The sequence below is a fragment of the Rattus norvegicus genome, chromosome 3, assembly GCF_021556685.1.
Source record: "Rattus norvegicus strain SHRSP/BbbUtx chromosome 3, alternate assembly SHRSP_T2T, whole genome shotgun sequence".
Lineage (NCBI taxonomy): Eukaryota > Metazoa > Chordata > Mammalia > Rodentia > Muridae > Rattus > Rattus norvegicus.
The window spans coordinates 108,029,278-108,043,881 of record NC_141536.1 but is presented as its reverse complement, the minus strand read 5'-3'; the positions used below and the strand labels follow the sequence as shown (position 1 = coordinate 108,043,881).

Here is a 14,604-nt window from a genome sequence, read left to right as displayed (position 1 = left end):
AAGAGCACTGACTGCTTTTCTAGAGGGCCCAGGTTCAATTCCCAGCATCCACATGGCCCTTCACCACTGTCTATAACTCCAGTTCCAAAGGAACTGATCTCTTTACTCCAACATACATGCAATACACATGAAATTAAAAAAAAAAAACACACGTGGGTCAGGATATTATCCTGCACACTGGTTTCAGGTAATTATCCCAAGAAACTAAGACTTCCACCATCCTTGCATGCCAGGAAATCCTGAGTAACACAAGCATTGGCTACCTGCGTTACTCAGACAAACATGGAATATACACCAGACGACTCCCTCTCCTCTCCATTCTGAAATCTCTTCTTGTCCGTCCTTTTGAGAGTTGCCATCAGTACCCTCCACCCCACTCCTTTGCCAAAAGAAGTTGGCGTTTAGCACAGCACATGCCAAACCTTGAGCCCAGCAGCTCCCCGCTCAAGCCAAGCACATGCTGTGGGCCTGTCAGGAACGGGCTCAAAGCTGTGACACCCTGCTTTGGGAGGTGTCTCCAGGAAGCCTGGGAATGGCACCTGAAGCCATTTTCCCCCTTCTTCACGGCTGGCCCATCACAGGTACCTATTTCTGAACACAACTTCCCTCTCCAAACATCTATTGGTAAGCTTCCAGGAAGAGGGCCTCTGTCTTGCCATTTCAATAGGCTAAAACAGGTTGCATGTAACACCGCTTCTCATGAGGGTTGTCTTGTCTTGTGCTCTCTGTTTCAGCATTGGTTGGAGTTTACAAAGTCAGTGGTGAAGCAGCTAAGGTGTAAGTATTCCAAAAGAAGCTAAGATTTATCCTTGGGAGGGAGGGAGGAACCCCCAAGGATAGTAAGGTATGGTCTACATATGTAACTGCCTATTGTTCTAGTGTACCCATGAAAGGGTTTTAAATTATTTTATGTACATGGGTGTTCAACCTACATGAATGTGTGTTTGTGCGTCATATGTGGGCCTGGTACCTGTGGAGGCCATCAGATCCCCTGGACGTAGAGTTATAGATGGCTGCAAGCAACCACATGGGTGCTAGGAATTGAACCTGGGTCCTCAGTCAGCGCTCCTGATGCTGAACCTTCTGTCTAGCTCCACAAAGGACTTCTTCCCTTATGGTTCAGGGGCCTGTGCATGCCGGAAGGAGGGGAACCTGGTCAACTCCTTGAGAGGGTCCCTCCTAACAGACACCTCTTCCTCTGTAGCCCAGCCTCCATTCACCATGTGCTTCCGTGTCAAGTTTTACCCTGCGGACCCCGCTGCCCTGAAAGAGGAAATAACCAGGTGAGGAAGCAGTTACCAGCCGTTGCAGCTGTTGGGCAGGGCGGGAGCCTGGGATCTGGAAGTACCCAGTTCTCTCTGGAGGAGTGCTTTCTTGGTAGAACCTGTTTCTGTGTGTTGGTGCCTCCCACTTTCTTTGCTCCCGGCCTCTGGGAACTTCGAACTTTCTTTTGGGTCTCTAATTGCTCGCTCTACAAGGGAGCTGGAGTAACTACTTGCTCAAAGGCAGTTTTCCCCTTGCCTATAATGTGCTCCAGTGATGGTTTTGGAGCGAGCCTTGGTGTTGCTGCTTGATTTCAGGTTTGGAAATAGTCTCCAGTGACCCAAGTACCAAGTACCAAGGCATGACATAAAAGACGGGGTGGGAAACACTGTGAGTCCTAATCCAAACAGGTAGATCCTCGTGTGCTGTTTGGACAGGTGCACTGGGCGAGAATAAGACTGCTACCACATTTGTTAGACAAATTTGAAGCAAGCTTTGTTAACTATTGGCCAGGACAGTAGCAACTGGCCAGGACCCTACCTGGGATGCCCAGAGAATGGCCCCAGATGATGTTAGTCCAACCCACAAGGCTACGTACTTCCTGCCTACATACAGTCAGGGATAAGCATACAGCCTGGCATACGTCCTGTCTAAGTACCTCTCACCTGTGTGTGATCAAGCACATCCTGTGCAGTTGAGGCAACCAGTCTTGTTTACAGAAGCGAAAACAACCAATTTGCCGTCCTACATAACAACAGCCCCCAGCAACCTGTTATCCGTCCTTGGGCAAATGGGGCTCACTGGCTAGAGGCATTTTTGTATTATAGGGCCCTTAAGCACAATAATTTAAACTTAAAATACAACTTTGACCTTCACACACAAAGCTTTCTTCATTGTAGGAGCCATGTTCTGGGGCAGGCATGTTATAAGCCCTGTCTTTTCCCCTGGAGAAAGAGAAAAGCCCTCTATCCTACAGCCACCCCACATCTGAGCCAGATGCATGCTAAGCCTTGCTTCAGAAGTTCAGAAACTGTGCTGCTGGGATCCCTTAGTCTGTCCTCAGCAAACTACTTGTGGCAGGTGGGAACATTAAAGAAGAAAAGCCACTAGCCCTTCCCCCTGCCTTAGAGAAGGCAAAGTCAGAAAAGAGGTGACTGCCCATCATAGAAGCTGCTTGTCCTGGAAAGCCTTGATATCTGTTCTGGGTCCTGAACTTCCTTGTTTTCTCTGTGTGTACCCAACTATAAAGCACAGGGGACACTGATGTGACTGTGAGAACTGTGAGTTCTGCTCATCTGCATGGGACTAAAAGTGACTCCCACTGTCTCAGGGGACAGCCCTGTAGCTTCACAGATCCATGGGGACAGGGCCACTATGCTTATCAACTGGAAGAACATTTTTTCAAGGCGTTACTCCCTCTCATGACTTGAGCCCCCTTCTCTCTGCTGAGTGTTAGAGCAGGCCCTGTCCACTCCTGTCCAGGTCAGACCAAGCTTGATACTTGTTGTGAAAGCCAGCACCCCCTCCTACCATCAGCAGCATCCCCTGTTCTCCGTTTCATTGACCCCACAGAGGGTCCGAAAGGGATTAGTCTAACAGTTTTGTGACTGCCCCCAGACACGACACGAGGTTGTCTAATGGTTTTCTTGGCTTTTAGGAGCTCATAATCCAATTTTTAAAAAAATCAAATGTAACTGTATTATCTTAACATACTGACCCTTCTACCAAGAAGCCACATGGTCCTGGTGGTCCAGGTCCAGCCTGTGTTGCTTCTTAGCTTATCCAACTTCAGTAACCTCTGGACAGCTCACAGAATGAGGGTGGTGATATCCCCATCTGCAAACTGTGGGGAGGATTAACCAGTTTACTAGTGTGTGTGTGTGTGTGTGTGCGCGTGTGTGTGTGTGTACACATGAGTGTATATATACAAGTATGTGAGTGGGTACATGCCTGCTCCCACACAGAGGCCAGAAGAGGTAACCAGATCTTTCAGTGCTAAATTTACAAGCTTGTAATATGGTGCTGGAATCTAAATACCAGTTTTCATGACCGAGTAGCAGGTACCTTAACCACTGAGCCATCTCTTAAATCCCTATCATCATCATCATCATCATCACCACCACCATCATCATCATCACCACCACCACCACCATATCTCTTCCTCCCCCTCCTCCTTCCTCTCCTCCTTCTTTTTTGTCATCATCATCCTCCTCCTTCTTAATGTTTATAAAAGAAAAACAAATTAATAATAATAATTAATTGCATTGGACAGCTCACAACGGTCAGTAACTTCTGCTCCTCCATGATCTGACACCTCTGTCCCCTAAGGACACCTGCACACACTGTGAATGCATGTACTCACAGACAGACACACAGACACAGAGAGACAGACAGAGATAGAGAGATAGAGACAGACAGACAAAGAGAAAGAGAAAGAGACAATGAAAAGAAACTTTGAGGGCTGGAGGGCTGGCTCAGTGGTTCAGAGCACTGGCTGTTCTTCCAGGGGATGCAGGTCTGCTTACGAGCACCCACACAGTGGCTCACAGTCACCTACAGCTCTAGTTCTTGGTATCACACATGCATCTAATACAAAGGGACAGTTACAGACAAAACACCTATACACATAAGAACTTTTTAAATTATAAAAAGGAAGCGAAACTTTGTGGTCAGTCAGGTGGGGGAAGTTGGAAGGAGATGGTTGTGGATGGATATGATCAATAAAGACTCCTAGCCACAAAACCAAGTAGTTAGACATATAAACAAACTAAGCTTTTATTATCACAGATTCTGTAGATTGTAAATAAGTCCAGGCAGGGCTCCGTTTGGGCTTAGGTTTGTTTTGTTGCTTTTGAGAGTGTCTCTATGGTAGCCTAGACTGGTCTTGAATGCACAGTTCTCCATACCTCCACCTCCCTAGCGCTGAGACTACAGCCTTGTATCTCCATGCCCAATAAAGGGTCTTACACTTCTGGGTACACCTCCAGCCCCCAGGGAGCCGTGCACTGCGTGAAGTGCACTTCAAGGACAGTGGCAAGTGTGTCAGCCTCTCTGCCAGCTGCATACATCCCCATGCACATCTCAGACAATCCCTTCTCACTCCACCTCACTAGCCTTCCTTCCCCAGAGTGCAGTATTCTGCACTGTTCATCCATTTGCCCATCGGTGGTATGAACCACAGGGTGCCTGGCCTGATTTGCAGTTTTTTCCCCTCTCTGGAATATGAAGCCATGGGATTAGCTCCAAATGTCTCGTTCGCATCCCTACTGATCTGAGGAGAGCGGGTACCTGCCCCATACCCATAATTCATTCCTGGCTCTGAGCCCCTCGTCACATCATCCCACCTTGCTGCCAACTAATTTAGTTGTCAGTGTGTCGGGTCTGTTTTGTTTTGTTTTGTTTCCTGGCAATCTCCTAAATTTCACTGTCACCTCAGCCACTTCTGTGGAACGAGGCTAAGAAGGGAAGGAAGGGGTGAGCCGAGAGTGAAAATCTCTACCTCACCTTATCCACTGAGACCTTCCCACAGCACAGACTTAGTTTCCAAATCCTGGTTAATCTCCTTTTGTTTTTTATAAATAATAAATAGATTTTCTTGTCTAAACTGGCAATGGGGTCAAGAAAATGAAGGCTTGGGCACCAGGTGTTGCTTTTACCAGGGACCACAGGCGGGTGAACTCTGAGAGACCAAGTGCCAGAAGGAAACAGAGTGTGAGCACAGCCGCACTTCACCAGGAGGCGGAGGGCCCGGCACACAGCAGGCGTTAAAGGGATTCGGTAGAATGAACGTGTGCATCAGCGCATGGAGTCCCCAGTTGCTTATTCTTTCAATTAATATTATTTGAGGCTCCATTAGGCTACCATGGATTGCCAAACCTTTCCGGAAAGGGACAGAAAATGAGTGTTTTGGGCTTTTGGAACCATATGGTCTGTGTCACAACTCCTCGGTTCCATTAGCGCCTTTCGGAAGCAGCCACAGATGATGCATGAATGAATCAAGGCCGTATTCCAGTAAAACCCAGTTCTATTAGAAAGTACACCAGCAGACCCTGTGTGCCAGCCCCTGGCTAAGAAATCAGCAGGAGCTGGATTTAAATCTCAGATTATTTTTAGTTACGGGACAGGGCAAACAGCAGTCCTTGTCGGCCCTCAGTTTCCTCGTGTATGAAAATGGGACAGAAACGGCAGCTACTGGTGGAGTCCTTGAGGCCTGAAAGAGGCAGTGTATATGCAACAGCAGACTCTGGGGCATGGCGTGTACTCGCGGAGAGGGGCTAGCATTGGGGTTTTGTTTCCTGCTGCCCGTCTGTCTCCTTTCCTTGATATGTAACTGGGACAGGGTGACCAGTTTCTGTGCTCGAGTACCTGTGATGCTACTGGCCTTATGAAGGACAGAAAGAGATAAGCAAAGTTTTACAAACAAAGCAAGCCAACCGGCCACAGCCAGTGAGATGGCGCCGATAAACATGCTCGCTGAGCAACCCTGAACATGCTGAATTCCATCCCACGGGCATGCGAAATCCCAGGCTCAGAACTCAGCAGGATAGGTGGGGAGGACTGGCTAGAGGCTTGCTGACGTAGAACAGCAGCAGCAGTAAGAGAGGACTGCGTATCCAAGGTGGAGGCCAGCGGTAGGGTTCAGCAGAGAAAGGCACTCGCTGACAAGCCTGGAGGTCCGAGTTCAATCCCTGGCACCACCCTGTGGGAAGGAAAGAACCAACTCTCACAAGCTGTCCCCCAACCCCAACACACACATAAATAGAAAATAAAACCTTTGTTTTAGAAATCAGTGTGTGTGTGTGTGTGTGTGTGTGTGTGTGTGTGTGTGCGCGCGCGCGCGCATGCGTGTGCACGCACGCCCCCGGAAACTAGAAGCAGGCATTGAATCCTCTGGAGCTGGAGTTTCAGGCAATAATGAACAGCCTTGTGGGAACTGAACTCAGATTCTCTGAAAGAATCAGTGTTCTTAACCACTGAGCCATCTCTCCAGCCCCATATATAAATTCATGTATGTATATATGTTTTATATGTGTGTGTGTGTGTGTGTGTGTATATATATATACACACACACACATACATACATTTATACATATACATATATGTTGGGTATAAAGAATATATATATATATGTAGCCATGAACTTTTTAAAAAAGATTGTCTCTGATTTCCTCTCTGAACCACTGTGAATTGCTCTCTGGTGACACTTTGGTGCCTCTCTCTCCTCTGGTAGATAGATGAATTACTGCAGGCTAGTAAAAGCTCTGGACACAGACTGAGATGGGTAACACTGGACAAGTCATGACACATCCCTGGATATGTCTCTTCAGCGAAGAACTGAGGGACTTCTGCTCCTTAACTCTGGCTCTGAGGAGCAAGAGCTCTTGGCTGGACCCAGCCGGCAGGCCTGGCAGCTGATTGCTCATCTGGCAAACACACAATTGTCCTGATGACAGAGCCCCACACACCAAGATAACCCCGTAGGCCTTGTGTGGTGGGAGGGCGCTGGAGTCTCACGGGCATGGGCTTAATGATGCTGTGATCGGTTTCAGCACCAAGTCAACCCAAAACTTTCTGGACACCACTGTGGGAGAAAACCAAGGGGACCTTATGAAGATGTTGGTGGATGATTCTGTGAGCTCACCTCTTGCTGTGGTCTAATGACTGCTTTTCCTTAGGGCATACGGTGGTGCCCTTTCTTCCTTCCCTCCATTTGCCCTGGCATTGCTTGAGAGTTTTTGTCTCCTCACCCCTGAGGCCTTGCAGCCGTGCTAATAACATCAGAAACCCAAAGGTCTCCCAGCCACACAAAGCTGCATACATTCCAGCTCACCAGGAAATGCTGCCAGGGGCCGACCCACAGCAATGTTAAGCAGCCATCTTCTGTGTGAGGAAGCCAGGCACCTCAGAAACTCTAGAGCAGCTCTCTCAGGCCACAGGAGCACCTCTGACATGCTACCCTGGGGGAACGTTCCTCAGTCTGACACAGAGAATCACCATCTAGGCCTGTGGGTTCTGTTTGAAACACCTCCATTAGTCCAGATTTCAGTCCCAGATGAGCAGCAAGAAAGGAATGATACATGAATCTAAGCCCAGGAAGTGAGCAATGGTTGGGGGCAAAGGTTCTATCCACATCCTGCCAAAACCTGTGGAAGGTGGGAGCTGGAACGGAAAGGCAGGGAAGTACTCGATAGCTCGCCTCTCCCACACACCGTGTGGCATTTCACTGTGGGAAGCAGAGTGCAGACAGGCTGGGTTGGTTAGATCCGTCTTAAGCAGTCACTCTGCATGACGCCAGTGTTTCTTGGCAAATATTTGGGCCAAGTGGGTTTGGTAAAGGAGAGGAAGGGCTCTTACGAACTGCCAGGCAGAACTCCTTCCCTTTCTTTTGCCTTGGGGAAGGTACCATGTATGGACGTGGTCAAAATGATACCTTGGTCACAGGGTTACTTCTGCATTTCCTCGGACTCTGCCTCTTATGGGCATGTCACGTGAGGAGCTTGGTATAAGGTGCAGGCTCCAAATAATACCAGTACTGCTGGTGGACGCTGTACTTGGAGTAGCAAGGCAAGGGGGCCTTGGACAGCTGCCTGATCTTGACTGAGTCTCCATTCTTGGCACCCAGAGCTCACACTCCACTTCCTCCAAAAGTTGTACTGTAGATGGTGATGGTTCTCTCTCTCTCTCTCTCTCTCTCTCTCTCTCTCTCTCTCTCTCTCTCTCTTTCTCTCTCTCCCTCCCCCCATTTTTACATGATTAATTGGACAAGTAATTCAGACTGAGTTTAAAACAGAGGAAGCCAATTAGCCAAAGAGGCCCTAAATTTTGCTGCTAGAAGTCAGTGGAACTGAAGGGGCTCACATTCCATTCCTCCTTGCTCCCCAGGGGTGCTGTGGTCATATGTGGCTGTCTAACAAAGTCTGTCAACCCTAGCTTAGGGTAACTGGCCATCTCAGACCTTGTATGGGTTGAGAAGCCGGTAGCTTCCAGCTCAGGATCAGTCATGAAGTGGCTGGGATTTGATTCATCTAAAGGCATGTGACTGATGGCAGACAGCACCCCCTCTCCACCAAGGGCCTTTCAGCAGGGCAGTGTAAGTGTTCTCCAGAGAAAGAACAAAGCAGCTGAGTTGACTCGGTGACAAGCCAGTCACTTCCGTTTTGTCACTAACAGCAAAGCACTAAGACCCGCATCTACTCAAGAGGTGAGGATCAAGCATTATCTCATGAAACAAGTGTGTGAAAGAGCCACGGTTGTATTTTTTAAGATTTATTTGTGTATTTATTTAATACATGTGAGTAAACCATCATTGTCTTCAGACACACCAGAAGAGGGCATCAGATCCCACTACAGATGGCTGTGAGCCACCTTGTGGTTGCTGGGAATTGAACTCAGGACCTCTGGAAGAGCAGTCAGTGCTCTTAACCGCTGAGCCATCTCTCCAGCCCCCAAGGTTGTATTTTTGACCCACCACAGGGGCCTCCTGGCCACAGGGACCCACTGAAGGGACTGATGTGCCTTGTAGCCTTAGGTCTGCTCTTGTTGGGAGACGTGTGAGAATGTGGTCATCTGTCAGCACACTCTTGTGTCAGACCATCCCACTGTGTCAGGGGCCGTCCAGCTGCCTGAGACGCCACAGAGCAGGTACAGTCTCAGAGGACAGGATCATCCGGTGGTAAAGAGCCAGGGTCCTGACGTTACGAATTTGGATCTGGCCTTTGCCAGGTAGTTGTGTGTCTGTGAGAAAACCACTAAAGCCTGAGCTTTATCTGGACAAAGTGGAGGTAGTAATAACACCTATTTCACAGTGCTGGGTAAGAATGAAATGAGCTATGAGTGGTGAATCATGCAGCATCGGTCCTACCAGACGGGGGCTCGGAGAAGGGACGACTCCTCTTCCCGATACCCTACCTCTACCTCACATGTACACTCTGTGTTCTAAGAGGTGTTAGCCACAGGTCCTGCTTTTATGCTCTCACACGAGTACCGCTTCTCACATTTTTAACTCATTTAAAGTGTGTGTGGTGGGGTGTATCTAGAGGTGTCAAAGGTCAGATACTCTGGAACAAGCTATCAACAGGTTGAGCCACCCAGTGTGGATGCTGGGGACCAAGCATAGACAGTAGCCGTTCTTAACCACCAAAGCTATCTCAGCAGCGCCTCGCGTCTCACTTTTTATTTGGATTTGGAGAGATCTGATTGGCCTCTGCCCATAATTCGCAGGGGAACATCGACTGAAAGCCCCACCCGATCTCTTCCTTTGGCCTCTTCCTTTACCCACCATTCCTTTACTCTGCCAGAGGCCAAGGCAGGTCCATTTCCCCGTCTCTGATGGCTCCATTTTTTTCCAGTTGTATCACACAGCCAGAGGCTGGCTCCTTCCAGATCCCAGCACTTTGGAGGCGGCAAGGAATGGGGGCTTGGGTGATACTTTATACCAGGAAGTGATATATCTGTGCTGAGCCATAGAAATAAGGTATTGATCTGAACCTTCAACAGTTGACAGTGCAGAGCAAAGCGTCTTGAGAGCCTGCACGGAAATGGAAAATGTATTTGTTCTATGATATGGGGAAAAAAACTAATGTAGGACAAGGATTTTGATAGGCTTAAATTACATATTTGTGTCTTTAAAGCAATGAAAACAATCCTTTCTAGTTCATTTTCCGTTGTCTCCACAGGTACTTAGTCTTCCTGCAGATCAAAAGGGATCTCTACCACGGCCGTCTTCTCTGTAAAACATCAGATGCTGCCTTGTTAGCGGCCTATATCCTTCAAGGTAATGACTTTGGACAGAATAAATTTGTTTTTCATGCTAAGTCCTGATTACATTATTCCATTTACCACAGATGACGACTTCTTAGATCAAAACAGTTTCTAACTTGAAGCAGTGTCTGAGTTAAAGGATTTTGCCTGGGCCATCCAGAGCCAAAAAGCCCAGCGCCCTCCTGTACCTAAGGCCCCATGGCCAGCCCCCTGAGTCATCTTGACCTCTGTGGGCTTATGCTGTACCCGGCATGCTAGTGTTTCTGGGATACTGGGGAGTAATCAGGAACCACCTGCTCCCACCCTCCTGCGACTCGACGAGGTCTGAGGCATGATGGGATCCTGGTATCTATTTTGCAGAGCTCTCTGCTGAGAGTGTTCAATGTTTCAAGTATTCTCAAGTGAGAAGCCATTTCTTGATGCTGACAAGGAAGAGCTGAGCTTCTTGGTGCTGTTTTCCAGACCAGCTGTGGTAATCTGTCAGGAAAGTGTGGGGCATCGGCCAGGCCCTTCTCTCACAAAACGCTGAGGGCACTCAAGGGCCACCCCTCAGAATTTTCTTAGTCCTCCTGCCTGAAACTGTCATTAACCACAGCATTGTTTTGGACATAAAACCATGAAGTTCCCATTAAAAACATGAACCCCTGATTGTGTGTCAGGAAACTCTCAGAAGCAACTAATGGAGAACCTGCAAAGAGCTCGCTGCAGGAGAAATGTCAGACCTATGGTATAAGGAGGGAAGTGAGCCCCTCAGGGGCTCTGGCTCTGAGGGGGCCATTCCAGTGCCAGTCTAATGGGGAGGCACCCAGAGACCCCCCTCTCCCTTTGAAAGGAAGCCTGGCCTGTTCTGGTTGCCATGTTAAACTTTTTAACAAAGTCATTTCCTCAGGCCCACCTGATAATGACATCAGATTATTTTTTTTTCCAAAAAAGTATTTGGTGGCCAACATCAACATTTTCCCCTTGAAACTTTTCAAATAAAATCAAAGTAAATGACCTCAAGGTTCAAGGTTACACTTACCTCAAGGAAGGCAGTCTCTTTTGTTAAACCACAGAAATATCCAAGGAATTTGGAGTTTGGCTGGGTTTTTGGTACTTGGTTTTTGTTTTGTTTTGTTTTGCTTTTGAATTAAAGCCTCACTATGCTGTCCAGGCTGGACTTGAATTCCTGGGCTCAAGTGATTGATTCTCCTGCCTCAGACTCCCCCGTGCTTGGGGCTACAGACATCTACCTGTGCCTCACTTGGATAACTTGGAAGGTGGCATAGTTGCAGGGAAAGCACTGTGCCCGGCTGTGACATGTACTGGACTGGCACTGGAATAGCCCCCTCAGAGCCAGAGCTCCTCTTACCACAGGTCTGACATGTCTCACGGTCGGGTAAGCACAGGGCCAGAGCACTGTGCCTTGCTGTCCTCCCAATATTTGCCCTGCCTCAGCTGAAGTGCACTTGGCTCTGTGAGAGAGGGAGAGGGGTAACCAGGAAGCTGCTGGAAAGCTCCTCTTTCCTTTTCTGAGCTACCATTCAAGCGGGGCACCTTATGTGGAGAACACTGGTTTCTGACTGGGTGAACAAAAGACTGTGTCCACATGAGCTCCCAGAGGCCCTGAAGCTGTAGGCATGAACTTCCTGGTCATGGCATTGGTCGTAGGATTGAAAAATCAGCCTTGGAATACGGTGCTCCTGTACTTGGTTCCCGGTAATAACCATTTCCATAGCAACAGGCCTCTTAGAAGGGCCTGTATGGTCAGCCACAGTGAACATTGAACGTTGTCATCCTGTCCTGTGTGGACTGAGGGTTGAGTGCTGAACCAGGATGGAGACTCAGTCAGCAACTTCTCTTGTGCCTACTCAAATCTTCAGGATGGGATTTGGGTATCCAACCTGGCTCCCAGCAGTTCCTGTCATCCTGACCAAGCCCACTGCATGCTGCTGCCACTCAGAGCATGGCTCCCAAGCCTTCCTGTGTAGCTGAATGGCTGAGGAGCATGCTACAGGCTTCCGCTCCTTTATTGCAGATTTACTTGTGGCCTTAGAGAACAGGGCCAGTCGTATTATCTCTCTGCTTTGACTCGATCTCAACCCAGGGTGTACAGTGGGGAAAGGAAGGCACACATCCCCTCCCCGTGGTCCTGCCTTCTTAGCAGCCAAGGGCCAAGCTCAGGGTCTGCCTCGGCCTCTGAGCTGTGTGCTAATATTGTTGTTTTCTTTTCCCTGCCTTTGAAAAGCCGAGATTGGGGATTATGACCCGGGAAAGCACCCAGAAGGCTACAGCTCCAAGTTCCAATTTTTCCCGAAACATTCAGAGAAACTGGAAAAGAAAATCGCCGAGATTCACAAGACCGAACTCAGGTACGTGACACTCCCTCAGGGCCCTGGCCACTGAGCACACAGCTCTGAACTGTGTCCTCTGCCCTCAGAGAGTACACAGAGTGATGCTCCCAGCAGTGGTGATCCAAGGGTCTAATTTTCAGGGATCCACTGTCAGCACAGCCTTCTCCTGGTGCTTCACCAAGAGCAGTTTAGGCTAGGGCTTAAATAGGACACTCCAGTCTCAGCCAAACCATTTTGAATGTTCCCTATCTTATCTCATCTTGGAAGCGAAGCATGATGGGACCTGGCTGTTGCTTGGATGGGAAATGGTGAACTGCCCAAGGGTCTCCCTGACTTACACCCTAGGGCTTTGGTTTAGAGACGGCAGCTTCCGCTCATCCTGAGACGCCTGCACCAGAGATGCAGTGGCTGTTCCTCAGCCTGGCTGAGCCTACCCCTGCTGGACAGAGCCATAGACAACATCAATGCAGCCTTCACCCTTGTGAAATAGGCTTTCTGTAGCGAGTGATTTTAGAGATCGGTGGTAGAGTGTCAGAACTCTCCATCATGTATGAGCTAGAACATAGGTTTCAGACAGAGAAACTACTTGAGCAAAGGAATGCAATCAACTAACAAGAAGCTGGATCACCGTTTTAATATATTACAATTCATTTTCCTCTTAGGACTTTGGATTTATTAAGACAGTTAAGCAAGGGGTTGGGGATTTAGCTCAGTGGTAGAGCGCTTGCCTAGGAAGCGCAAGGCCCTGGGTTCGATCCCCAGCTCCGAAAAAAAGAAAAAAAAGAACCAAAAAAAAAAAAAAAAAAAAAGACAGTTAAGCAATAATCTAAAAAAAAGGTATTAATCAACCTATAAAAGATAGATTAAATTTAAACTGCACTCAAGAATTTTGTTTATTTTTATTTTTCTTCATTATTTCCTTAAATGAAGAAATAAAGACACTTTAAAATGAAGCAAGAAAGTCACAAATTGTACTCACACCCTGAATCACTCACGGAAGAGTGTTCTAGGAGAAAATAAACCAAACCAATTCTCAGTGTCTATGGGAGAGTTGCAATAGGGCAGTGGATGAGAATGGGAATACATTCACTGCAAATTCTTAACCTGTAACAGGGTTCATGATTTGCTGTTCTGAGAAAGGACTGTGCGGGGTGGACAGGGTGCTTCTCATAATACTGAACTAAACCAGAGCCTACCACACCATGGCATGGCCCCCAAAACCTTCATCCTCGCTCAAGCAAACCATAACCCAAAGCTTCCTTAGTATTTGCAGACTGTCAGTGTCTGCTGTGACCAGGCCGTCTCAGTGCAGAGCCCAGTGGTCCATGTTGTCACTGTTAGGGAAATGGTGACCCCTTGTGGTGAACATCAGGATGGCACAGACCTGCTTATGGGCTCCCATCAAGAAGGTGTACGGACTACTCAAAGGGTTAGGGTAGTGGGGGCGTTCCTGCAGAAAGTTAGTTCAAGGCAGGGATTCCTCAAGAAAGGGTGCCTACTGGGGTTGGGGATTTAGCTCAGTGGTAGAGCGCTTGCCTAGGAAGCGCAAGGCCCTGGGTTCGGTCCCCAGCTCCGAAAAAAAAGAACCCAAAAAAAAAAGAAAGAAAGGACCCTAGAACGCCAAGCTAGCTCCAGAGGTTAACCAACTCCCAGGGACAGATTCCTTCAACATGGAATGAAGATGTCGTAGAAGGGGAGGCATTAAGCCATGTGCCAAGCCATGGATCTACACTCGGGCATTTTCCAAACACCTTGCTGCCTCTCAGGTTTGCTGTAGATGGAGGGCTCTGCCTTCACCCTGACACCACGGATGAAGGTTCTGCCTCGTACTCAGTGTGAAAATGCTCAAGTTTCCTTCCTTTCTGCAACTTTGGCAGCTCCCGTGGGCACAGGCTGTGGACTTGTTTCTTGATCTACTTTCCAGAAGTGGCACAGAGGCTGGCCCGTCATAGCACCAAGGGACGCTGCCTCTTCAGGAGAACACCTGAGGGAGCCTGGCCTGCTTCTCGCTTGGGTGGGCTCGCTTCCTGCTCTGCCATATGACTTTAGGCAAACGATATATTTAGTAATAAACAATTTTTGCTCCTGCCCGCCAGCCATCAGAGCCGATGACTTCACAAGCTGCCCTCCCCACTCAGTCTGCTTTTCCAGGACTCTGCATGCAGATGAGCCCAGAGCCACTGCCACCCCTGACTCTGTGGTGGCTTCATCTACATGTTCCAGGAGGCAGGCAGGAGGAGAGCTATGC

The 14,604-nt window shown here is 48.5% G+C and overlaps 1 protein-coding gene across 3 annotated transcripts in view; it reads left to right on the top strand.

Annotated features, from left to right (window-relative positions):
• The window catches only part of Frmd5 (FERM domain containing 5), a 270,865-nt gene that overhangs the window by 230,693 nt on the left and 25,568 nt on the right, over positions 1–14,604 (top strand). For all 3 annotated transcript variants that reach the window (NM_001430432.1, NM_001430431.1, NM_001430433.1), the window contains 4 exon segments: positions 735–777; positions 1,205–1,283; positions 9,939–10,036; positions 12,251–12,374. In NM_001430432.1, coding sequence (NP_001417361.1) covers positions 735–777; positions 1,205–1,283; positions 9,939–10,036; positions 12,251–12,374 — 344 coding nt within the window.